The following is a 26,778-nucleotide window of genomic DNA, read 5'->3' as shown; positions in this document are numbered from 1 at the left end:
CAGCAAAGCTCAGGAACTGTGGCGATGACAGGATCCAGGCTGTTCACTCCTCTCTGAGCCAGCCACTGAGGCTCTCTGCAGTCAGACCTGCACTGGTTACACTCCGTCCAGGTTTTCAAAATTATCTTTGCAGCCATAAGGGCTAGAAGCTCAATTTTAAAAACATGAAGCTGAGATTCTGAGGCATGACTCTGTGCCAAGGGACGCGCAGGGCCCTGGCTGTCCTGGAGGGATGTATTTGCTTTCTTTGATATTAAGAAATAAAGGGAAACTTCTCCCCATGTCCCTGAAACCCCGGAAAGGGAATAACAATTCTTCGCCCTTCTCTAGTGCCTGTCATCTGAGGATCTCAGACATCCCAAATCTCACCCCTCCTGCGAGGTACGGAAGTATGTTTCACAGAGGGATAAAGTGAAGCCTACAGAAGGTAAGTGGCTCGTCCAAGGTCACGCAGCAAGTCAGTGGCAGAGGTACGAATAGCACCGTGCTCTGTCTCAGCAGACAGCAGTCTCTCTACACCTCAGGAGCTGCAGTCATGAGACCCGCTGGAGCAATGGGCTGGGGGCAGCAGCTGATTGCCACACTCTCAAGGGGGAGGAAGTCCTGTTTTATGTACCCCCAGTAACGACCACAGGAAAGGTTCATTTTGCTTCCTCACCTTGATATCAATCTCTGAATACATCTTCCGTAAGTCATGCATCACACAGTCCAGGTACAGCTCCCCCGTCCCCAGGATCACGTGCTCCCCAGACTCTTCCACCTGAAACAGATGGCCCAAGCTACAGCACAGCATTCCTTCTGACCTAGCCCCTCCAGCTTTGTCCACAAGGCCAAGGGAAACTTATTACAGTCAGAGAACCAAGAGGGAAAGGTCCCGGCTCCTGAGTCTAATCAACAAGGCAAGTGGGGCCAACTCCTGGCTTGCTGAGAAGGAAGAGCAGCCCGAGCCCTAGGTTCCCAGCAAGGGACACTGCAGGACGTGCTGCAGAGCCGTTTGGCTGTGAGGGAGCACACAGTTACTCTGCTTCCAGCCTCTTCTTGCTGGAGATACAGGCTCTGTGGGAAACTTGTACCTTCATCTGGCCTAGCCCCCGCAGCAAAAGATGCTCTAGGGAATGACGTAGGGTTCACCCCTTGGAGAATCATGGTCGGCTAGTCCATGCAGACTAATAGCAAGTGAGTTTCAGGGGAGAGAATGGCAAAGTCAAAAATGGGCTGGTTTTGACCATTTAAAGCGTTAAGTGAAGACAGCACAAGGGGGCCCAAAGAGCAGGGCAGGGCCTGGGAGCAGCCTAACCGGGGGCACCTGGATCAGCCTCGCCCCAGCGACACACCTTGGTGGTGAGCGATGGGTAACTCTTGTTAACTTTCCGCAGGCCATCCAGCATTTTAGGGAGCTCCGAAGGGTTGACTGGCTCCACGGCTATTTTGATGACAGACGTGGTGTTGAACTTTAATGGACGGAAGATCTGAGCCTGAAACCAAATCAGAACCATCAGTAAGATTCTGGTGACAAGGGAAATCTCTACTTCGTAGGACAACCATCCCTTGGAGCCTGGAGTCAGCCACAGTACATGCCCATGTCATTGCTGGGACAGCACCATGGAGCAAGTGCAGGCTAGTAGGAGGCCACCTGCATTCATAGTGAGTGTTCTTGTATTGACAGACACAGCCAGGCACCCTGAAAACTGGTAATCCACAACAGGGCTGCCTTGCTCATGGGAGAAAGTAACATTCTGGTTGGAGGAAATCACTGCCCCCAACCTGACCATCCTAGACAGCCAGCAGACTCCTTGACGCTCCCCTACTGGGAAGGATGCTGAGTCACGCACAGTACCTCCTCATTGCCTCTAGGCTCTGTGATGGTTGCAGTCTTCACAATGGGCTGGTCCACCCCCTCTATTAGGATCCAGTTGCCGGCAGGGACCCGGTTCACCTCTATATGGTATCTGACATACAGAACAGGATAGCACACCCATTAGTCACTGCTGTCCCCATGCTGTCCTCTGTTCATCCACCTTCTCGCCCCCTGGTTCTCAGACATACATGTCTGCACCTTCTTCCATGCTGCCTGTTCCCTGTGGAACAACGCCCCTGTGCCGAGCAGAAGATTGGCTGCCCTCTTCTTCTGCAAACCTCTCTTCTGCTGCAACTCCAAGCATGCAGACAATGCTGATAGGGCTCCAACAAGGTTCTAGATGGGTGGTTATGTCTAGGGCCGGATTAACCTAGGCAAACATATACTTCTCCTGGCTCGGAGGGGACGGAAAGGGCTGGAGAGCGAGCGTGCCTCACACTCACCTTGCGGAGGCAGCTCCTGTCCTGCAGGGGGCTGGGCCTGGCTCCCTGCTTCAGGTGTCACAATGTGGTGTATGGGGGTCACAGCACCACTCAGGTTTGGCCAGCCCTTCAAACCTGAGCGATGCGGTGACCAGTGCTGGGCACAGCCCTACAAGATAGGACCCCCCTACATGCTCGGTCTCCAACCCTCCCGCACCCCATCAGGGCCGCCCCTCTGCACTTGGCCAGGATTAGTGTTGTGATGCTAGGGTGGAAGGTGCATATCTGTGATGATGGTAGCATGCAGTTGGCAGGTCACTTAGTAAAAAGTTTGGGACCCACTGGTCTATCAGATAATGGTAAAAGAGAATGCAAACGCATCTATAGCTGTACTGATCATATCCCTCTCTGCACCCTTTGAATGTCACTTATCCTCTCCCATTGTAAGATCTTTGGGGCTCACCAGGTATTTTGGCTCAATTTCGTAAACTCAATGTAGCCTCAATCCAGTTGGTCAACCTGGGACTTTTCACCACACTAAATGCACCCCTCCCCGCCTCCAAAGCCCTGAGCTTTTCTCCCTCACACTGCAGCATCAAGAACAGCAGCAATGAGTGAGGACTCCTCTCCCAGACTGCCGAGGTTTGTCCTCTTCACTGATACCCTGGTACCTTGCCACTGAGATCCAGAGCCGTCCCACAGTGCAGATCTGGGAATCCTCTTCATCCTCCAACGTGTAGTTTTCTCCCAGTACCTTCACGGGCTGCCCTGCATGGATGGTCCCACTCAGCACCCTGCCAAAGGCGTGGAACTGAACCCCATCGTCTGTGCTGTACATTTTCGTGGTGTGACACATTAGTGGACCCTTGCCCCCAAAAAAGAAATCAAAGTAAGTCACTCCCAAGACACGAACTCATAAAGCAGCTATTAGACCCACGTGGGATTATCAGGAACTCTGTCTGAAAATCCACAAGGAACAGTTTTCGGGTCCTCAATTTTCTTCCTCTGCCTGGAATTCCCTCCCCATTGGCCAGATCCCTGGAAAGAGCATGGTTAAGTGCATTTCTCAAATGAACACTGCGGCAAATTGCTGCTTTCCTCACGTAAACACCACCACGTAAGCCTGTAACAGTGCTACCTCACAATACGATCCCAGAGATTGCAAACTGAGAAGTTTGGGCCAGGCCTCTACCTGGATGCACCTCTTTAGAAAGGGGGCTTGGAGAGAAGAATGCCATTGCTGAACTGCCAAGTCACTCCTTAGCCTAAGACCCAGTGCTAGAATTTCTGTGCTGCTGGAGGTCCCATATTTCAGATGAGACACAAAACCCAGGTCGTGCCCAGGTCCCTTGACGGTTAGCACTGGTAAATCTGCTTGGGTAATTAATTTTTGCTAAAAGCGGCAGAGTCCTGTGGCACCTTATAGACTAACAGACGTATTAGAGCATAAGCTTTTGTGGGTGAATCCCCACTTCATCACATGCATCCGACAAAGGGGGTATTCACCCACGAAAGCTTATGCTCCAATACGTCTGTTAGTCTATCAGGTGCCACAGGACTCCTTGCCGCTTTTACAGATCCAGACTAACACAGCTACCCCCTCTGATAATTTTCGCTAGTTACACAGACCTTAAATGGGGCAAGGCACTCTCTTTCTCAACAGTTTGAAGGTGATGCTCTACTATTTACAGGTCAATTCTTCACTTCCTAAGCTGCTGTCTAGCATTGGTGGGACTGTTAAACAGCTGCCGAGTGCCACCCCAGAGGAAGCTACATTTGAAGAAGTGATCCCTTTAAGTACAAAAGACACTGTAAAGGCAGAAACTCTGCTCAGGCTAGCTCAGACCAATTTTTCAGGTCAGACTTTCATGCAGAGATCTACCTTCATCTAAAATGGAAAATAATTGTCCACAAAAGGCCCCGAACATCCCACCATCACAGTGCAGTTCCCAACTGTTGGGAAGTTCAGTCCTGATCTCTGTCTTTCCCTGCACATTCTCCAATAACCCTCTCTCTCTACGGCTGCCCTGGCAGGCTTCTGAATTTCTCAGAGCGGAGAGATTTGCTTCAGTAGCAGATAAGAGATTGTGAAATGCTGCTGGATGCCTCTCTAGGAGGAGGCTGCCTTGGTGACCCCAGGAAAGGAGGACTTCTCTTCTACCCCATGCTGCTTTTAGAGAGGTAATGGTAAGTGAAAGGGGTCCTTACATCAGGGTCACACTCGCTCATGGCCTCCCCCAGGTCTGAGTCGACGCCGCCGGTGTAGGTGTGCTCGATTTTGGTCTTGGCTCCCACCTTTGGGGAGGGAATATGCTGCACACACATGTCCACGAAGCCTAGGAGAGCAGAGCTTCATGAGAATGCTGCTAAGTGGAGGAATCCAGAGTACAGCATTGAGGGGGCTTGAATAAAACACGACATCTTTAACCCAGAGGACTAGTCAGTCTACAGTCCTGGGTGACAACTCACTTGGGAGCGGACAGCTTATACTGGAACTGCCAACAGAGGACACTGTGCTGCTGGCGAAGGATCAGTGAACCCCCACAGGACGCCAGCCTACTGGTTTTAGGCTGCACATTGGGGCGTTCAGGGGCAGCCTTTCAGGAGAACATGCTGAAGGCAGAGTTGAGGGCATGTGTGCGCAAATGAATTATTTTCAGGGAGTTCCTGGCATACTGAACCCAGTGCAAATCAATGTCATGTACAACGTGTGGCCTGGAAACTATACTAGAGCTTCTGGGCACCTACGTCTCACTTCCTCCAACTCAGTCAACTGAGTTTAGGTGCAAAGGCCAAGACCGTTAAAAGCCAGGAACCTACAATTTGTCTCTAAATCCAAATGTAGGCACCAAAATAAGCAGCCTGACTCATGGAGCAATGGGCACCACCAGCACCAGCTGAGAAGTGAGGGGAACCTGCAACATGGGGACATCACCACTGAAAACAGAGCCCTAATGCTCTGCCCGCAGCAGGTTAAACTGGCAGCCGAGGCATCCAGCTACCGGCCCAGAGTGCTGGCAGAGCACTGCACAGCTACAGGAGCCCAGCGGCTAGGGCAGGGGAGAAACAGGACCTACCTGTGAACTCCCCAAAGAACTTCTTGCAGACAAGCCTTAGCAGGGGTCGAATGTTTAGCTTCAGCTCCTCTTTGGTCAGGTGGATGCCCAGCTCATCCAGAGTGCGGGGGAGAGTGGTGTCCACATCACCAACCACCTGTGGGACGGCACACACCACTGCCACAGTTACTGAGAGATTCACTGCCATTGACTCCCGTGTGCAGACAACGGTACATCTGAGCCATTCAAATGGCGATGGGACAGGACATCAGTGTGAAAGGACTAGGGGGCCTGCAGGCTAACATCGGGCCTTTTAACCTGGGAGAGCTGGGTTCAGATCAGTTTAGTTCCTGCAGTGAAACTGGTTGGGTAATTTAAAGTTAGTACTTGGTGGCCACTGGGACACATCCCAGATCCAACGCACCTGGTGCAGGTCCTGCTGAGGAGAGCACCATGAACAGAGGGCGTATTTGGAACGAGGAGCAGAACAGGTGCCGGAAGAGAAGGGGCTGCCCCTCAGACACAAACATTTGTGATTGTGGAATTTTCCTAACAGGACAGCAGACAGATTTCATGTGTAGCGCCATCTAGTGTTCAGTCTTTAAACACTCAGCAACAGATACTACAGGCTTCCATCACTTGGCACTGCACTCACGTCAAAGGGAAGGGGAAAGAAAGCATGTACCTGAGCCAGGATCTTGTACAGGGGTTCTAGGACAAACTCCACAAAGCTCCGCTGGGAACTGCTGGTCGGGGCCTTTTTAGTGAACTTTCGTCTGTGCAGGAAAGCCAAGGGGAAAGATGTGAATGGAAAGTGCTCTGCCACCCAAAAGCACCATGACCTCTGTGATATGTACACTAGCCCCTGCATGCCTGGATATTCATATTTCCCCCTTCCCCCTACGCAGAGTGTAAGATCTGCTGGGCAGGGACTCTGACCTGACCTGTCCTGGGGAGCTCTGTGCACTCCTATGGAGCTATACACATTATTAAAAAAACAGACCCCAATGCACCCTCATGGGCATTTAGTAGGAATGCTAGTAGGGCATTTAGGTCCCTAGGAATTGAACCTGCAACCCCTCCAAGGTATCCACAACCACTCAGAAAAACAGGAAGTTTAGCCACATGCCATCCCACATCCCCTTTCAAAATCCCTCTGCATAATCCCGGTGGTTAGAGCAGGCATGTCTATGCCCCAGGGTAAGCCCAGCAATGACAACTAACCATGCGTGCAGAGGAACATGATCGCTGTGCCACCAACAGGCAGGACACACAGCAATGTGGATTCACACTTAGTAGAGGAGAGGCTCAACTCAGCCTCTTCCAACTCCTCTGTTGTTCTACAGGATGGGGGCGGGGAGGGCAAGAGATGCTGCTTGCACAGTAATAAAGCTGGTGAACAAAGATAATTAAAAACACTACGTACGTCTTGGGGTTGAAGTAGATGTCACCCCAAAGCCGCTTTGCAAACTCCTGGTAATTGATGTCTCCTACAAGGGAATAAAGAAATAACCTCAGCTATCACATGATGAAATACCTCTCTCCATTGTTTTCTTTGTAAATGATCAAGGGAGTTCAGAGCTGCAGAAGGGCGCTGGCTCGACAGCTCTGAGGCTGAAATTCAGGCAGCTGCAGAGCAAGATTCCCTGACACCAATCCTCAGCACTAACTTGGAAAACCACGCAGCGGTGAGAAGGGAGTGCAGTGTCTGTGACCTGACTGCTGACAAGGGGATCAGTCAGGGCCCAAGGAGTCTGTTCAGTTCCAAGGGACACTGGAACTCTTTCCAAAAAATTATGACTGAAAAGAGCCGACCTACGGGATCCACTCGCTTCTCCAACTCACTTCTCAAGCTAAGCACTGGAGGGCAGCTGGCATAGCATGATCTCCACCTTCCACCCAGGCTCATTACAATATTTTCTGCCTACGAGTATCTCTCAGCATCCCCTCTCCCTCCCTTCCCTAGCTTTTAGATCGTGTACTAAGTCCTTACATGAATATCCCTCCTCAAATGCCCAGGGAATAGGCGGGACCGTAGTTCTAGATTTCAAGTCATGCTGAGTTTACAAGTGATAAGACATCAGCACCCACTCGCACCACTTCCACTAAATGCACAGTCCATTAGCGTGCCTCACCAACTGCTGCCCGCATGCTAAATTAGCCTGAGAGTCGGGAAAACCTCAGGCCGGGCACCAAAGGATGCCACAATGAAAGAGGATCTTGTTTATTCCTTCTTATGGTGCATGAGAGCGTCAGCCCCCTGATCTCTGAACAAAGGCTGCTTTTCATGCCCACCCCCAAAGTTGGGCCAGCTGCCTGGCAGCATCTCCTAGATCCCAACTTCACCACAACTGCAGCCCCGTGGGACATTCTGAACCTGGGACTTGCCAAGTTCTAGCTGGCCAGGCTAAGCACATGGCTATTCTTTTACTGCCTGCTCTTTCACACCAGGCAGATTGCCTCAGGCTGGCATCGAGGCAGCAGAGATTCAAACCACAGCCAGGACAGTTACATAAAAAAGATCCAGGGGGCAGGAAGAGGGCAAGACCCCCCGGGGCAAACTTCAGCCTGGATACAGTGGAGTCTCAACTCCAGAGAACCGGGCTTTCCTCATGGCTATGCTGAAAGATTCTTAACCCTTTCAGCTCTGAACCATTTTGTTACCCCATGCAGAGGGCAACACATATGTAACCCTTTATCTAGAACAGCGACAGTGGGTTTTCTCCATTATAGATGTACGTACCATACAGTGGCTTCCACCCATTCCGATATTTACAAGATAAAGAATTACAAGAGAAAATATTTATCCAACAACGTTCCTCACTGGTATTCCTGTTTCCTCAACAACCAGAAAGTGGCAGGTGAGAAATACCCCAACTGGGCTCTGCAATAACTCTCAGCTCCCTAAATGTTTCTGACTGCATGTGCTAGCATATAAGTGCATACACGAGCCAGCGAAGACCTGAGCTGCTGTAAGTACTTGAAGGGGCTCCACAGAAGTTAACAGGACTTGAGATGTTGATGTGTGCATGGTTTTTGGCTGAGTCTTACCAAATGTGTCTGCATAAATCTTTGCAAAGGAGCCAAGCGTGAAGCAAATGCTATACTGGGAACTGGAGAAGCAGACGTTCCCCAGAAGAGGGGAGAGGATCAGGTTCTCGTCGGTGGAATACATGCTGAAACAGAGAAAGCTTTTATGTACGGCATAACTCTATAGAGTGATGGAGATATAAACAGAGGAAGACACTGTCAATGAACCTAAACCCAGAAACAAGAGCCACTCCACTGAAGGAACTCTGCACTGCCCTCAGGGGCCTACAAGAGGGCTCCAGCACTAAGGAGCTGTGTTTTAGGGTTGGTTGTTGTACACACACACACACACACTTCATCTAAAGGTATTTTGCAGTTTAATTAACTATTGTTTACTCTTTTCAAAACACATGAAAGAAATGGAGAAGGAAAAAAAAACCTTTTCGACAATTGAGGGGAAGAGACCAACAGAGGACAAACAAAGCCGGGATGGAATAAAATGAAAACGTGAATTTGCAACATGCCACCATCCCAACTGCCAGTGCTGTTCTGTAGGGCGCCTGATAAAGCAGCGGGCAGTAACACACGGTGTGTATGGACAGCAGTGAAATGCTGCCTTCCTCCCCTCTGCCCTGTTCAGGAAGGGTCCCACTGCACTAGGGGCACAGCAGTACGCAGGGATGCTTGAGAGACAGCAGTACTTCACAGGGGATTTAGCAGATTGGGATGCCCAAGTCCCATTACCTTTTAATGGAAATTGGAAACTCAAATCCCTTGGTCAGCTTTGAAAAAATCTCAGCCCAGGCTCTAAAAAAAAATTATCTACAGCTTCATACCATTTTGAGGACATCCACCATGGGACAGGCTGGCCCTGCCAAAACACCAGATAATGACCAGGGCCAGGGCTCCCCCACCCCCCCCAAAAAATGTACATGCACACACTGTAGAACAGTGAAGTCCTCTCCACCAAATGTGTGTTAAGTGAACAAATCCATTCCAAGTTACGTATCTAGTGCGTGCACTTGCCATGGGTGGAGAACGGTTCCATGACATGCAACTGTAATGACATATACTTTTGATTTTAGCATGAGTGATGCTCAAACACAGACTCCAAGATGGACTCAGTGGGCCAAGGATACCATGCTCCAATGACCAGCCCCCTCACAAATCTTTACCTGATCAAGCCATTGACCTCATCTACTATGTGTCGGAGTTTGTAATAGGCATCAGTGGGTGGAAGCTTCAGCTCCAGGATCAGCCGATCTATCTTATTAATGCACACTGTCACTGCCAGCCTCTCCTGCACTGCGTGCTTGATCAGCCTCTCTGTGTTCAGCATAACCTGTGGAAAACAAGGAGCATTACCAGACGAGCTAAAGCCCTTGATAACATGCTCTATGGGGCGTGACAGACAAAGCAGTGACCCTTATCCACTAGGCCAGCAGCCTGGAGAAAAGTCTAAGCTCACCCACCAGTGACCTGCTAATAATATGAATTTTAGAAGTATGTATTTGACCCAAGAGCATTCCTTTAAGCCACCCCTTCTGACACCTCTGATATAAATAATCATCTTTATTTCAGATGTGGGGGGAAATGGAGGTACAAAGTAGTTAAGCGAGTAGTCCAAAGTCACAGTGGATCAGTGTCAGACCTGGAAATAGAACCCAGGAGCCATAACTCTCTGCTTCAATACCTAGAAAATGCTACCCATTCTAAATCAGCCTCCAAAGAGCCCCATCACTAATGCAAATGAACTCTACACAGATTGCTTCAGCTAGATTGAAGTCAGGATCATGGAGCTCAAGAGATTCTGAAATACATCCACAGGAGGTAAAAGAGACTAACACTTACCCCCTCGGCCGCATCAATGAAAAGCACAACTCCGTCGGAAATTCGAAGACCGGCAGTAACCTCATCAGAAAAGTTCACATGGCCTTCAAAACAAAAGCAGTTAAAGCTCAGTGAGCCCAGTTCACAGAAATGACTCACTGGAGTGGGGAAAGCTGCCTGCACCTCTGATAACCTGTCATTGGTCACAAGCTTGCACTCCAGAGGGCAGGGGTGAGAAGAATGGTGTTCCTTTGCCTTCCAGAAAGCACCTCAGTTAATCTAGCCAGGGCACTGTTGCCAGCATTGTGTACAAGGACCTTCCCAGACTGTCTGATGCTGATTTTTGAGACTACAGCATGCTACTAATGTTGTTTCTAATAGTCATCTGTTTGCAACTGTAACTCTATCCCCAGATCTTTGTGCAAATGCCTGTGGAAAGGTGGTAATTAAAGTAGTACTTTCAGAGAGGTGAATGAACTAAGTTAAGGAGCAGAGTTGGGCAGCAACCAGTATAATCCCTGCAAAACCCTCCTGCCTCTTCTGGTGTCTTCTGTGCTTGTCTCTCCTTGGCTTCAACTGAAAGCTCTTTGGACACAACAGGGGTGTTATTTTGTAATGCACTGTATCAGTCTCCAGTCCCAGGCTGTTTTGTAACTCCATACATAGCAAGCAGAAGTGTGGCTCTGATTAGAGCAGGAATGAATGCATTTCACTTTCTTGCCCAAAGAGCTCAGTACGGCAGGCACCAAGTTCTTCTGAAAACCTAAGCGTAAGTCTCACAATCGCACTTTGGAAGAATCTGGCCCAAACGTGGGTGCTGAGACTTTGAAAATCTGGCCACACATCTACTTCCCATATATTTAAGTCACCTCTGCTGATTCAGCTCATACACAAACAAGATTCATAGGTTCCAAGGCCAATAAGGGACCATTCTGATCATCTTGTCTGACCTCGAAAAAGTGAGAGAGCAATGTTCTCAGTCCTGTTAGTCATGAAGGAACTAGTCCAGCTAAGAGAGCACGAGCTGAAGCCTATGCTGCCTTAAGCATCAGAAACAAAAAACTGCCAGCTAAATTCCAGCTGCAAAATCTCTCTATAGCTGGTAGTGTCTTCAGAAGCAGAGAGCAGCCAGCTGGAAGGTCAGATCTGAAGCTCTGTTAGGGCTGAAATGGAATTACTAAGAGTAAACATGAAACCCCAGGAGGTCATCTTTGAAGGGAAACTTTTCAGAGTGTTGTTGCACTTTATAAAGTCTAAACTGAATAACTGGTCTATGAGATTTAAATAGACAGACACTGGATTTGAGAAAATGTAAACTGGTTTGGCGCAAAACTCCATTATGCCCTAGCACCAAAGCCCCCCTCAGACCCCCCTTTGTCAGACAGTGGTTTATATTTTTAATATTCCATTCATGTCTATGCACCTTCTTTCAGAAGACCTATAGGTTTTATGAACTGGGGCCCATCTGTGGAAGCCTTTACTGAAACGTGCATTTCTTACTCACACCAATAGCACCACTGGCTTTACTGAGACTAACTCACAAGCAGGACTGCCAGGATTAAACCCACAAATTGTTAGTGTCTGGATCAGCTCAACACACCTGGCGTGTCCATGATGTTGAAGAGAAATGATTTCCCCTTGGTGTCCGGTAGAACAACAGTTACCGGGGTGCTCTTGATTCCAACACCCCTCTGAAAGAAATGAAGTCAGGATTAGCAGATAAATTACAGTGCAACATGACTGAAGGAAGTGGCAATCAACCATGGAAGGAGAATTCATCAGACAAGACACAGGAAATCGCCCATCCATCCCAAGGTCCCATTCTCCTGCCATACTGGATTGGGCTGCTGATCCAGACACCCAGTAAACCTGCTCGAGCAGTAGCTAACACCCAGGTCATCTGAGGAAAGAGAAATCTCCTGAATACTGCACTCAGCTAATGGGAGAATGAATTCCTTCTGCCTCCCTTCTTGCTGCTGCCACCAGGTCATGCCCTGGCACGAGCTCTGCCCATACGCAGTGTAAAGAAACAGTGAAGGGATGGAAATACAAAGTTGACAGAACAGACCCAGACATGACTCTGCACCAACAATGTGTAATCAGTATGACCCAGTTTGTTTTTAAATATAATCAAAGACCCCAGTCTAAAGGTTGTAAGTATCAGAGGGTAGCTGTGTTGTTTTTGTGGATACAGACTAACACAGAATCCAGTGGCACCTTAAAGACTAACAGATTTATTTGGGCATAAGCCATCTGAAGAAGTGGGGTTTTTACCCACGAAAGCTAATGCCCAAATAAATCTGTTAGTCTTTAAGGTGCCACCGGACACCTTGTTGTTTCAGTCTAAAGGTTCAAATCCCAGAAAGCCCAGGATTTATGAAAAATGGAATCTGTTTATTCTGATCTCTGAGTTTACCCTCCACTGCCACAGCAGCGAATAACCCCTGCCCTGCGCCTTCCCTTCACAGACCGAACCCACACGTGCCACTGGGACAGCCTCGGAAATTAAAGAGTTTAACTTTATAACCGTCATCATCATCACGGCAAATCCCCCTTGCAGATCAAGTGCCACCCGGATTCTTAAGGTGATCTGGCTGGCTGGCCAGTCTGTGTCTATCTGACCTTATTGTGCCACTGAAGCTTTTGGTTCCCAAGTGATTGCCAAATGCATAGTGGCCTTTCTTGGTACACACACTTCAGCATTCGCTGGTCTTCCATCCAAATAATACATCCATCACCAATTTTACATTTACCTCCAACATGCAGGATATTAAATAGCCCTTTCATAATACTACATTGGTCAGTTAGCCTCAGCATCAGAGAAACTCTTGGCAGTTTCAACTACAAGGACAACTGACCAGATTGCCACAGGTGGTCAGCTTCAGTATATCTTTTTTATTTAATTAAACGTGACTATTAAGGTTATATATAAGGAGGCAAGAGTAATGGAAGGAACATAAGGTTTGGTCTGCTTGTCATTGCTTGAAGCAATAAGATCCTTGGTTTACAGATCAACTGGTGTGATGAATCAAAATGAACCTTCCTCCCAACATACAGGGCAAAAGAGGTCACACTCGGAAGCATTACGAGTGAAGAATTAATTTTTTCATGACTTTCTGCAGCTTGAGCGCAGTTTGCCAGAGTTAGTTGCTATCTCAAGCTTGCTATCTCAAGGTGCACTTACCTCTTGCTCCGTGAACAGTATGTCAGTGTAGCAAAGCTGCAGAAACAGACAGTTCTCAGGGTCAGATCATGAAACAAGATGTCTTTATATCAAACATTTTGAAGTCTGAACTAGGAAGTGATGGCTGTCTACATATAAACAACACAGTAAATAAATGGCAGAGCTAAGAACAGAACCCAGATGCCTGACTTCCAGTTCTTGGCTCTAACCTTTAGATTGTATTCTCCCTCATGCACAGAATCTCTCTATTTGAATGTGAGCACCCTCTGCCTTCCTGTCATCCCAAACGATCAGAACATATTGAAAAGCCACTTACATCCTGGTCGTAGCGCTTCCTGATCTCTGGGTGCGTCTGCTCTATCAGGCAATCCACAAAACAAGTCTGAAAGTATGAAAAAGGCAAGAAAAAGCAAGGTGACCGTATGGCTGATAAGCAGATATAGATGGGCCACCAAATCTTTGCTATTTTAGCCAGAGAGGTGGGAGGGAGCGGAGCTGGTGGCTAACTGTATGTTATCTGAAGTGGACTCTCTGTGATAGCAATCTCTCAAGGGACTAAAACTATCAGAGTAGTGATGAAGTAACTGACAGATCATTAATACTACTACAATTTTACTATGGGCCCACTCAGGATGGGGGCCCCACTGTTTGGGCACCAGTACAAACATAAATAGATGTAATCTGAGCCCTGAAGGGCTTCCAATCTAAAGCACACACAAGAGATGAAGGGTCAGGAACAACCCTTAACCATGGAGTGGGGATACTCAGGAAGACCAGGGCTTTAAAGAGCCCGCTACTAAGCAACGAGAGGAACTAGTGAACAGGAGCAGCTAACAGGGGAGTTTTGTGAGGGATTTTACAGGGGGCACTACATACACTTAACATTTCTTAAACTTCTTTAAACTTAAGCTACAAAACATCCCCTGATAAAAACAAAACGACAACAAAGGAACCAGTGGCAGGAGTAAAAAGAGAATGCAGGCAGAAGTCCAGCAACAGAGTGGGGGGCTACCCAGTGTATTGCACCCAATGCAGCATGTAGGCAGGTAGCATATGTGTGCATTCGGTGCAAGGAGCTCCTGGCCCTCAGAGAGCATGTATGGGTTTTGGAGGCCAAGGTGGCTGAGCTAGAAGAGCTAAGGGAGACAGAGAGATACACAGACGAGACTTTCCAGGACACAATAGTATGATCCCACCCCCAGTCTAATAGCCTCTGTGCTGTTGAGGAGGGTGAAAGTCTCAGGGAAGGAGAACATCCAACTGGAGCAGAAGGAAACGATCCCATAGCTGGGACCCTCCTTCCAGATGATGTTGTGGTATCCTCTCGCACTGAGGATACCTCTCCGGAGGAGGGAACTCCAGTTATTAGGAAGAGACAGGTATTAGTAATGGGCAATTCGATCATTAGAAACATAGATAGCTGGGTTTGTGATGATCACCTTATTGTGCCACTGAAGCTTTCGGTTACCAAGTGATTGCCAAATGCGTAGTGGCCTTTCTTGGTACACATGCTTCAGCATTCACTGGTGCTGAGATAAAGTTTCTGGACACCTTAAATGACTGCTTCTTGGAGCAGCTAGTCCTGGAACCCACAAGAGGGGAGGCAATTCTTGATTTGGTCCTAAGTGGAGCACAGGATTTGGTTCAAGAGGTGAATATAGCTAGACTGCTTGGTAATAGTGACCATAATATAATTCAATTTAACATCTCTGTGGTGGGGAAAACACCACAGCAGCCCAGCACTGTAGCATTTAATTTCAGAAAGGGGAACTACACAAAAATGAGGAGATTAGTTAAACAAAAATTAAAAGGTACAGCACCAAAAGTGAAATCTCTGCAAGCTACATGGAAACTTTTTAAAGAAACCATAATAGAGGCTCAACTTAAATGTATACCCCAAATTAAAAAACATAGGAAGAGAACCAAAAAAGAGCCACCTTGGCTAAACAACAAAGTAAAAGAAGCAGTGAGGCAAAAAGGCATCCTTTAAAAAGTGGAAGTTAAATCCTAGTGAGGAAAATAGAAAGGAGCATAAACTCTGTCAAATGAAGTATAAAAATATAACTAGGAAGGCCAAAATTTTTTTCTGAAAGAACAGCTAGCCAAAGACTCAGAAAGTAATAGCAAATTTTCCGTTTTTAAGTCCATCAGAAGCAAGAAGCTGCTGAACAACCAGTCGGGCCACTGGACGATGGAGATGCTAAAGGAGCACTCATGGACGATAAGGCCATTGCGGAGAAACTAAATGAATTCTTTGCATCAGTCTTCACAGCTGAGAACGTGAGGGAGATTCCCAAACCTGAGCCATTCTTTTTAGGTGACAAATCTGAGGAACTGTCCCCGATTGAGGTGTCATTAGAGGAGGTTTTGGAACAAACTGATAAACTAAACAGTCATAAGTCACCAGGACCAGACGGTATTCCCCCAAGAGTTCTGAAGGAACTCAAATGTGAAATTGCAGGACTAACAACTGTCGTCTGTAACTATCATTTAAATCAGCTTCTGTACCAAATGACTGAAGGATAGCTAATATGACACCAATTTTTAAAAAGGGCTCCAGAGGAGACCCCAGGAATTACAGGACCCCAGGTAAACCTGACTTCAGTACCTGGTAAACTGGTTGAAACTATAGTGAAGGACAAAATTGTCAGACACATAGATGAACATAATTTCTTGGAGAATAATCAAAATGGTTTTTGTAAAGGGCAATCATGCCTCACCAATCTACTAGAATTCTTTGAGGGGGTCAACAAGCATGTGGACAAGAGGGATCCAGTGGATATAGTGTATTTAGATTTTCAGAAAGCCTTTGACAAGGTCCCTCACCAAAGGCTCTTAAGCAAAGTAAGCAGTCATGGGATAAGAGGGAAGGTTCTCTCATGGATTGGTAACTGGTTAAAAGATAGGAAACAAAGCATAGGAATAAATGATCAGTTTTCAGAATGGAGAGAGGTAAATAGTGGTGTCCTCCTGGGGTCTGTACTGGGCCCAGTCCTATTCAACATATTTATACATGATCTGAAAAAAGGAGTAAACAGTGAGGTGACAAAATTTGCAGATGATACAAAACTACTCAAGATAGTTAAGTCCCAGGCAGACTGCGAAGAGCTACAAAAGGATCTCTCAAAACTGGTTTCAGAGTAACAGCCGTGTTAGTCTGTATTCGCAAAAAGAAAAGGAGTACTTGTGGCACCTTAGAGACTAACCAATTTATTTGAGCATGAGCTTTCGTGAGCTACAGCTCACTTCATCAATGAAGTGAGCTGTAGCTCACGAAAGCTCATGCTCAAATAAATTGGTTAGTCTCTAAGGTGCCACAAGTACTCCTTTTCTTTTTTCTCAAAACTGGGTGACTTGGCAACAAAATGGCAGATGAAATTCCATGTTGATAAATGCAAACTAATGCCCATTAGAAAACATAATCCCAACTATACATACAAAATGATGTGGGTTAAATTGGCTGTTACCACTCCAGAAAGAGATCCTGGAGTCATTGTGGATAGTTCTCTGAAAATATCCACTCAATGTGAAGTGGCAGTCAAAAAAGCGAACAGAATGTTGGGAATCATTAAGACAGGGATAGATAATAAGATAGAACGTATCACATTGCCTCTATATAAATTCATGGTACACCCACATCTTGAATACTGGGTGTAGATGTGGTCGCCTTATCTCAAAAAAGATATATTGGACTTGGAAAAGGTTCAGAAAAGGGCAACAAAAATGATTAAGGGTATGGAACGGCTGCCGTAAGAGGCAAGATTAATAAGACTGGGACTTGCCAGCTTGGAAAAGAGACAACTAAAGGGCGATATGATAGAGGTCTATAAAATCATGACTGGTGTGGAGAAAGTAAATAAGGAAGCGTTGTTTACTCCTCATAAACACAAGAACTAGGGGCCACCAAATGAAATTAACAGGCAGCAGGTTTAAAACAAACAAAAGGAAGTATTTTTTCCACACAATGCACAGTCAACCTGTGGAACTCTTTGCCAGAGGATGTTGTGAAGGCCAAGACTCTACCAGGGTTCAAAAAAGAACTAGATAAATTTAAGGAGGACAGGTCCATCAATGGCTATTAGCCAGGATGGGCAGGGAAGGTGTCCCTAGTCTCTGTTTGCCAGAAGCTAGGAATGGGCGACAGGGGGTGGATCACTTGATGATTCCCTATTCTGTTCATTTGCTCTGGGGCACCTGGCACTGGACACTGTCAGAAGACAGGACACTGGGTTAGACGGACCTTTGGTCTGACTCAGTATGGCCGTTCTGATGTTTAACAGGGAAAGAACATACAAGTAGATGAACACTGTGAAAAATGTACACAGCATGACTAGTTACATTTGGGGTTTTTTCCCTTTCTTTATTCATTGGGAGTAGAGGGGAAAATGTGGGAGTTAGTAAGAGCAAAGGAGGGAAGGAAAGAGGGACTGTCACACTCTGTCAGCTCCCTAGCCGTGAGGAGCAGGCCTGGTTTTGTAGGCATCACAGCAGAAGGCAGCCTTGACAAGGCCACGGTAAGGGTATTGCTCCCCTCTTCCCCAATTGGTTAGATCTACCTACATATTGTACTGATATATACTATCAAACACTCCCAAGCTGATGCGTACACATCACTTCTTAAAGCAGAGTTAGATAACTACACATGCATTAGCTAGAGAACACAGAACTGAATGCATAACTGGCTTCTGGCTTACTACTTTAACCACTGAGAGACTATCAACAATCGGCTTGGCCTCCTAATTAAAAAAACAGTCACTACTGTGAGCCAGTGAGCTCTTACATAGGTGCTATTAGCAAGGCATGTCCCTGCACAAGTGTGCTGTTATCCTTCAACAGCACCAGCTGATTCATTAACACAGAAGACACCCTCTGTCCTCAGCTAGGCACAGCCCTGTATTCATTCTACCTTGCCATGGTGGAGATGCCCGCACAGGGTCACATTCCGAATCAGCTCAGAGTTGTCCATCAGATCTGCCAGGAAACTAGAGGAAGGGAAGAAACAAATGACAGTTAGCTGCTTCTATTCTGCCCACAGTACGATCCCCCAGTAAGACCTGGCTCTTCAGCTACACCTTTCAACCCAGGGTCTTGAAGTGCTTTAGAACGTTCATTCTCCTAGTTCCCTGCCAGGTACGTAAACATCCTCAATTCACAGACTGGGAAGCTGACCCACAGAGATTAAGTATTGGACCAATGGTATTGATCCATTACTTGATGAAATAGTAGAACTGTCAATAACAGTGCTGAAAAGATGGAAGTGTTCAATAAATATTTCTGTTCTGTACTTTGGGAAAAACAGACGATGTATTTATATCATATGATGATGATAATACACCTTCCATTCCAACAGTAACTATGGAGGATGCTAAACAGCAGCTACTAAAGCTAGACATTTTTAATTCAGAAGGTCCAGAGAACTTGGATCCAAGAGTTTTAAAAGAGCTGGCCAAGAAGTTTGCTGGACCATTAATGTTGATTTTCAGTAACTCTTGGAACACTGGGGAAGTTCTAAAAGACTGAAAAAAAGCTACTGTTGTGCCAACATTTAAAAAGGGGATGACCCAGTTAATTATAGAGACCTGTCACCTTGACAAGATAATGGAATGGCTGATATAGGGCTCAAGAAGAATTAAAGGAGATTAAATTAATTTGATGATATTTTCCATAAATCCATGTTACTTGGCATTAATTATATTATAGTCCCTTCAACTACTGCTGGAATACTGTGTCCAGTTCTGGACAATTCAAGAAGGATGTTGATAAATTGGAGAGGGTTCAGAGAGGAGCCATGACAACGATTAAAGGATTTGACAAAATACTGTATAGTGATAGATTTGAGGAGCGAACTCTATTTAGTTTATCCAACAGAAGGTTAAGGGATAACTTGATCATAGTCTATAAAGACCTATGTGAGGAACAGGAATGTAATAACGGACTCTTTGATCGAGCAGACAGATATAACAAAATCCAATGGCTGGAAATTGAAGCTACACAAATTCAGACTAGAAATAAGGCACACATTTTTAACAGTGAGGGTAATTAACCACTGTAACAACTTTAACATAAGAACATAAAAATGGACAATGGCCCTTCTAGCCCAATATGTTGATCTTCTGACAGTGGCTAGTGCTAGATGCTTCAGAGGGAGTAACAGATCAGGGCAATTTATTGAGTGATCCGTTCCTTGTCATTCATTCCCAGATTCTAGTAGTCAGAGGTTTAGGGACACCTGAAGCATGGCGTTGTACCCCTGCCCATTTTGGCTAATAGCCACTGATGGACCTATCCTCCAGGAACTTATCTAATCTTTTTTTAACCCAGTTATACTTTTGGCCTTCACAAAATCCCCTGGCAACAAGTTCCCCAGGTTGACTATATGTTGTGTGAAGAAGTTACTTCCTTATGTTTGTTTTAAACCTGCTGCATACTAATTTCGTAGGGTGACCCCTGGTTTGACTGTTATGTGAAGGGGTAAATAATACTCCCCTATTTACTTTCTCCACCCCAGTCATGATTTTATAGACCTCTATCCTATCCCCCCCAGTCGTCTCTTTTCCAAGCTGAACAGTCTCAACCTTTTAATCTCTCCTCATATGGAAGCTGTTCCATCCCCCTGATCATTTTTGTTGCCCTTCTCTGTACTTTTTCAACTCTAATTTTATTTTACTTTATTTTATTTATTTATTTTTGACATTGAAGGACCAGAACTCCATGCAGTATTCAAGGTGTGGGGTACCAGGCATTTACATAGTGGAATGATGATATTTTCTATCTTCTTAATGGTTCCTAACATTCTGCTAGCTTGTTTGAGTACTGCCGCACACTGAGCAGGTGTTTTCAGAGAACTATCTAAAATGACTCCAAGATCTCTTTCTTGAGTAGTAACAAATAATTTAGACCTCATCATTTTGTATGTATAGTTGGGATTACGTTTTCTAATGGGCATTAGTTTGCATTTATCAACATTGAATTTCATCTGCTATTTTGTTGCCCAGTCACCGAGTTTAATGAGATCCCTTTATAGCTCTTCACAATCTGCTTTGGATTTAACTCTCTGGAGTAGTTTAGTATCATCTGCACACTTTGCCTCCTCACTGTTTACCCATTTTTCCAGAGCAGCTAAAATTTAGTCAGGGGCATTTATAGTAGAAGTTATGGACAGGTCAGGGGCCGTGAATTTTTCTGTTTATTGCCGTGACCCATCCATGACTTTTTACTAAAAATACCCATGACTAAATCTGAGCCTTATTTATGAATATGTTGAACAGCACAGTTCCCAGTACAGATCCTTGGGGAGCCCTCCTATTCACCTCCTCTATTGACACTTCAATCTGGTACAGTTCCTAAGATCTACCACCTAAAAAGAACAACTCAGGAGTTTGAATCTCCCCTCAGATCCTCTGCAGTGAAGACGGATGCAAAAAATTCATTTAGCTTCATTTAGCTTCTCCACAATTGCCTTGTCTTCCTTGAGTGCTCCTTTAGCACCTCAATTGTCCAGTGGCTCCACTGATTGTTACGTTTTTGCGTCTTTTGCTAGTTACTCTTCAAATTCTTTTTTTGGCCTGCCTAATTATACTTTTACACTTGGCTTACTAGAGTTTATGTTCCTTTCCATTTTCCTCACTAGGATTTGACTTCCGATTTTTAAAGAATGCCTTTTGTCTCTGCCTTTTTTATTCTGTTGTTTAGCCATGGTGGCTTTTTTTGGTCTTCTGTTTTTTTCCTTTTTTTTATTTGAGGCATAGAAGCTGAAACTATATCTATTATAGATTGCAGAGTAGCAGCCGTGTTAGTCTGTATTCGCAAAAAGAGAAGGAGTACTAGTGGCACCTTAGAGACTAACCAATTTATTTGAGCATAAGCTTTCATGAGCTACAGCTCACTTCACTTGGTGTTTTAAAAAAGTTTCCAAGTAATGTGCAGGCATTTCACTCTTGTGACCATTCCTTTTAATTTCTGTTTAATTAGCCTCCTCATGTTTGTGGAGTCCCCTTTTTTGAAGTTAAATGCTACTGTGGTGGGTTTCTTTGGTATTTTCCCCCCTACAAGGATGTTCAATTTCATTACATTATGGTCACTATTACTGAGTGGTTCAGCTATATTCACCTCTTGGACAGATCCTGTGCTCCACTTCGGACTAAATCAAAATAGCCTCTCCCCTTGAAGACTCCAGGACTAACTCCTCCAAGAAGCAGGATTAATGGTGTCTAGAAATTTTATCTCTGCATCCCGGCCTGAGATGACATGTACCCAGTCAATATGGGGATAGTCACCATCTCCATCCTGGTCATGTGGTCAGTAGTATATTCCTACAGCTGTATTATTATTCAAGCATGGAATTTCTATCCATCGAGATTCTATGGTACAGTTTGATCCATTTAAGATTTTTATATGTTTGACTCTATGTTTTCTTTCATATATAGTGCGAGTCCCCTACCAGTGCGACCTACTTTGTTATTCCAGTATATTTTGTACCTGGTATTGCCATGTCCCATTGGTTATCATTCCACCAAGCTTCTGTGATGCCTACTAAAGCAATATCCTCATTTAATACCAGGCACTCAAGTTCACCCATCTTAGTATTTAGACTTCTTGCATTTGTATACAAGCTCTTATAAAATTTGTCAATATTTAGTCGTCTGCCTTTATGTGATGTAACTGAATGGGACTCTTTCCTTTGACTGTTTCTCTTCAGTTATTTTTCAGGGGCTTTGATGGATTCTCCATCACTGGACATTTTTTAATTGAGATTGGATGTTTTTCTAAAAGATCTGCTTAATGCCTCATACTGCATTATATAGGATGTCAAAGACCACAATGGTCCTTTCTGGCCTTACAATCTACAAAGTGCCTCATACAGTCAGTAGGACAGCTGTAACTAGCACCCAGGATTCTGGACTCTCTCTGCACTTTTTCTGAGCCACTCAAGAAAATAGCTATGTTTTAAGTGAATTCAAGGTGTGGGTTTCTGACTGACAAACTCCACATTAACCGGTGAAAACTAGGGTTCTGAAGTTAGTGAAGTAACGACACTATGTGTGCTGTGCAGTGCAGTGAGTGGAATGCATTTTTAAGCTTCAGTTCCTTTTGTACCTTCTTCCTTCTCCCCTCTAGCTAGAAAAAGGGAAACCAGCTGCTCTTGCAGTTCTGCTGATGGTATCCCTATGCCAATGAAAGGCCAAACTGCTGCTGTTTTGGAAAGCTGGAAGACAAGACGTTTTCACCTCCACTCTAGAGCAGCTTTTTCCTCCGAGTGGTACATACCAATCCCTCTTACCTCCCCTCAGCCTGTGAACATGGGAAAGCAAAGGGTACACTGTATGAATGACTTGAACCAAATACGAACTTTTGAAAGAAAAAGAAAGCCACACAGTACTCACTCCATCTCATACACGGTGACAGGCAACGTCTGTTCCATCAGGGAGAATTTCTTGGTTTTCACAGGTTTAATAATAGGCTCTGGAAACAAACCAAAGAAAAATGGAAAGGTATTCCCTAGTACCCCTCAGCCCCAGCATTCTCTCTAATTTTAGAAATTAACTGTAATAAATAGTAGACAAAACTTTAAGCTGGCACTGTGATTTTCAAGTTGATGGCATCCCTTTAACTCTTGTACGTGCAGAGGATCAGAAACTAAACTGAAATAAGTTTTTATTTGCCATCTTTAAATTAACTCATGAACAAAATTCTTCTTTGTTAACTGTCTCAATAGAACTTCTGTTAAAACGACAAACCAAACGCTAACCAGAGAGAATTCTGAAGTGAGAAAACTAACGATACTGCCAGCAGCAAGACTTTGTTTTCCTTCTCCCTTACAAGTTTGTTTTAAGAAACCCTCCCTGATCGCACCCATGATTTACTAACCTCTCATTACTCACCAGTGAGAGGCTGTGTATCTTCCTCCTGCACTATGGTCTCTACCTCAGGCCCGTAAACCTCTTCTGCAGTCGGATAGTATTTCTTATCCTCATGCAGTACCACTTCCATTCCAGGATGATCTTCATCATGATCTCCTATATCATCGTCGTCGTCATCATCATCAAGCTGAAACCAAGAACAATACTTTGCTATTCTTTAGAGCTTTACATCCAAGGATCTCAAAGCACTATACAAACATTAAACTCCTATTTTACAGTTAGGAAACTGGAGGCAGTAAGTGGGTAGGTGATTAGCTGATGGTCACACTTCAAGTCATTGACGCAGCTGGAAAAGAATCTGGCCATCATAACTACAACTAGAATCTAGATCATATGCAACTGCAGTGCAGGTCCCAGTCTTGCTGTATCAGGCACCGATCAAAGTCAGGTCCTGAAAAACGTTCTGATGGGCTCCCCCACTTTCAGTTTGGAGGCCATTTTTCCACCTTGAATCCATTCCAGATAGCCACAATGAACAGCAGGTCATCTTTAAATCAGATACCAATGTCACATGCAAGTGATGTTTGCACAGCAAGCAATTGATACCAGTACCCTTTATCCATATGCACAACATACCCAAGGCTGGCAGTACAAGTAGTGAGACACAGTGGACCCCTTCTGCATCAAAGTGCAGCTACCAAACCCTGTGCATTAAACCCCAAAACCCCACGTGTGTGAGTTATGATTTCACTAGTACAATAATGATTATTTTGCATATACATATAAATACTGGCACCATTAGGAGCTCTACTTCTTTAAAGGAACAATCCAGTGATTAGTTCCAATTTCTTAGATCACTAAAGATCTACCAAAGAACTCACAGTGAAAGAGCAATTTTCAGCACCATTCCTAAACATATCAGTGGCTGTTTCTGTTTTCATAAATATAAATACTACTCATATTCCCCTATTCTATGTTCTTACACCAAGCTCATCATCATAATCTCTGAACACCTTCCAGTCATGCATTAAACATGACTAATAGTGTCATGTGTTGGTGTTAACATCTCTTAATGGGAGACACCGGAAAGTATGAGTAAAATAATGAGGGACTCAGTGTAAGGATCTTGTTTAAAACACAAGATATGGAGCTCCTATTTGAATGCGTACAACAGCAAGGAAACTCACTTAAAACAGAGAAAGTTTCTTATTTTTTTTTCACACATTCAAGTGGAAGCTGAATTTCCTTGTCTCTTTCTGACTATCAAGAGGGCAGCTTCCTATTAGATTTTTAATTTTTATTATATTTTTAGATACTTTGTTTTTAGAAATCTACTAAATCAGAATATTTAATAGTACATCAAAGTTTTCCTTGAAAACATTAAGTAAGTTTGCTGTGGTGTGGGGTTTTGTTTTGTTTTTGAGAGAGAGAGAGAGAGAGAGAAAAAATCATTTTCTGGGTACAGGAGACACTGACACAGAAGGAACAGTTACTTTTCAGCTTGCACCAGAGATCGGTTGATAACTGTAGTCAGGATTAAAATTCAGGAGAAACAGGTTAGAGCAGGAGTAGGAAAACTTAAGACATGAATAACCTTCATTTCAGGTTTCAGAGTAACAGCCGTGTTAGTCTGTATTCGCAAAAAGAAAAGGAGGACTTGTGGCACCTTAGAGACTAATCAATTTATTTGAGCATAAGCTTTTGTGAGCTACAGCTCACTTCATCAGATGCATAGCTCACGAAAGCTTATGCTCAAATAAATTGGTTAGTCTCTAAGGTGCCACAAGTCCTCCTTTTCTTTATGCTTCATTTCAGTATTACGTTATTCTGGTGAAAATACAAATTAAGATCTTTTTGCGCAAGTTTCATTGCACCTCATCAAGATCCTTGGTCTCTCTGCCCAGTTCATCATCATCATCATCGGAGTCGAGCTCTGGCCCGATGTAGTTCCCAAACTCATCATACAGGTCTGTGTCCATGATGCTAAGTACCAAGAGAGACAAAGCCATGTGTAACTAGAATAATTGGGGCAATTGTTTTCCTGCACCATGGATGAAGGTGCATCCCGCCCCCCCCCCCCACCCTGTCATTTAAGTTTATTTATTAAACACATTTGATAACTGACTCTCTCTGCCATCACCCAGTGCTCCCCCATGACCCCCCTCTTCACCAGCACCCATCCCACATCACTCACCCTAGAGCCCCTGGTTAATCAGCAACCAGAGCCCATCCTACATTGCACCCCTGCCACGCCCAGCATATCGCCCAGCATATCATCCTCCCTAGAGTCCCCTCTGCCAGCACCCAGCATCGCTGGCAAATGTCATCCTCCCCAAAGCCCCCAGCACAAGCACCCAGTGTGCCCTCAGATAACCCCTCTCTGCCAAGTCCTTCACATCACCCCCTGCAGAACCCCTTCCATCAGACCCCAGCACTCCAACACCCTTCCGAGCCCCAATCACCAGCACCCCCTACATTACCAAGCCCCAGCACACCACCCTCTCCAGAGCCCCTCTGCCAGTCCCGCACATCACCCCCTCCACATCACCTCGTCCAGAGCCCCCTGCCTTCCCCCACATCACCACAGCCCCCAACTTCCCAGCACATCACCCTCAGCAAGTCCCCCACATCCCCCCTCTCAGAACCCCCTGCGTCTCATCACATCCCCCAACTTCCCCCACATCACCTCGTCCAGAGCCCCCTGCATCCCCCCTCCACATCACCTCGTCCACAGCCCCCTGCATCCCCCCTCCACATCACCTCGTCCACAGCCCCCTGCATCCCCCCTCCACATCACCTCGTCCAGAGCCCCCTGCATCCCCCCTCCACATCACCTCGTCCACAGCCCCCTGCATCCCCCCTCCACATCACCTCGTCCACAGCCCCCTGCATCCCCCCTCCACATCACCTCGTCCACAGCCCCCTGCATCCCCCCTCCACATCACCTCGTCCACAGCCCCCTGCATCCCCCCTCCACATCACCTCGTCCACAGCCCCCTGCATCCCCCCTCCACATCACCTCGTCCACAGCCCCCTGCATCCCCCCCTCCACATCACCTCGTCCAGAGCCCCCTGCATCCCCCCTCCACATCACCTCGTCCAGAGGCCCCTGCATCCCCCCCTCCACATCACCTCGTCCAGAGCCCCCTGCATCCCCCCCTCCACATCACCTCGTCCAGAGCCCCCTGCATCCCCCCCTCCACATCACCTCGTCCAGAGCCCCCTGCATCCCCCCCCTCCACATCACCTCGTCCAGAGCCCCCTGCATCCCCCCCTCCACATCACCTCGTCCAGAGCCCCCTGCATCCCCCCCCTCCACATCACCTCGTCCAGAGCCCCCTGCATCCCCCCCTCCACATCACCTCGTCCAGAGCCCCCTGCATCCCCCCTCCACATCACCTCGTCCACAGCCCCCTGCATCCCCCCTCCACATCACCTCGTCCACAGCCCCCTGCATCCCCCCTCCACATCACCTCGTCCAGAGCCCCCTGCATCCCCCCTCCACATCACCTCGTCCACAGCCCCCTGCATCCCCCCT

At 46.1% G+C, this 26,778-nt stretch overlaps 1 protein-coding gene across 1 annotated transcript in view; it reads right to left on the bottom strand.

The window, feature by feature from the left end:
* EFTUD2 (elongation factor Tu GTP binding domain containing 2) overlaps positions 1–26,778 on the bottom strand; it is a 36,456-nt gene that overhangs the window by 9,311 nt on the left and 367 nt on the right. The window contains exons 2-19 of the mRNA XM_048829767.2: positions 25,115–25,223; positions 23,262–23,427; positions 22,764–22,842; positions 18,287–18,362; positions 13,697–13,762; positions 13,381–13,416; positions 11,797–11,887; positions 10,218–10,300; positions 9,542–9,708; positions 8,388–8,512; positions 6,763–6,826; positions 6,022–6,112; positions 5,358–5,493; positions 4,489–4,616; positions 2,952–3,145; positions 1,838–1,949; positions 1,335–1,475; positions 659–760 (exon numbers count right to left, since the gene is read on the bottom strand). Coding sequence (XP_048685724.1) covers positions 659–760; positions 1,335–1,475; positions 1,838–1,949; positions 2,952–3,145; positions 4,489–4,616; positions 5,358–5,493; positions 6,022–6,112; positions 6,763–6,826; positions 8,388–8,512; positions 9,542–9,708; positions 10,218–10,300; positions 11,797–11,887; positions 13,381–13,416; positions 13,697–13,762; positions 18,287–18,362; positions 22,764–22,842; positions 23,262–23,427; positions 25,115–25,219 — 1,962 coding nt within the window. The 5' untranslated portion in view covers positions 25,220–25,223. The remainder of the gene's footprint in view (positions 1–658; positions 761–1,334; positions 1,476–1,837; positions 1,950–2,951; positions 3,146–4,488; positions 4,617–5,357; positions 5,494–6,021; positions 6,113–6,762; positions 6,827–8,387; positions 8,513–9,541; positions 9,709–10,217; positions 10,301–11,796; positions 11,888–13,380; positions 13,417–13,696; positions 13,763–18,286; positions 18,363–22,763; positions 22,843–23,261; positions 23,428–25,114; positions 25,224–26,778) is intronic.

Source organism: Caretta caretta, chromosome 27, assembly GCF_965140235.1.
Source record: "Caretta caretta isolate rCarCar2 chromosome 27, rCarCar1.hap1, whole genome shotgun sequence".
In the NCBI taxonomy this organism is placed as follows: Eukaryota; Metazoa; Chordata; order Testudines; family Cheloniidae; genus Caretta; species Caretta caretta.
This window is presented reverse-complemented; position numbering and strand designations above follow the sequence as displayed.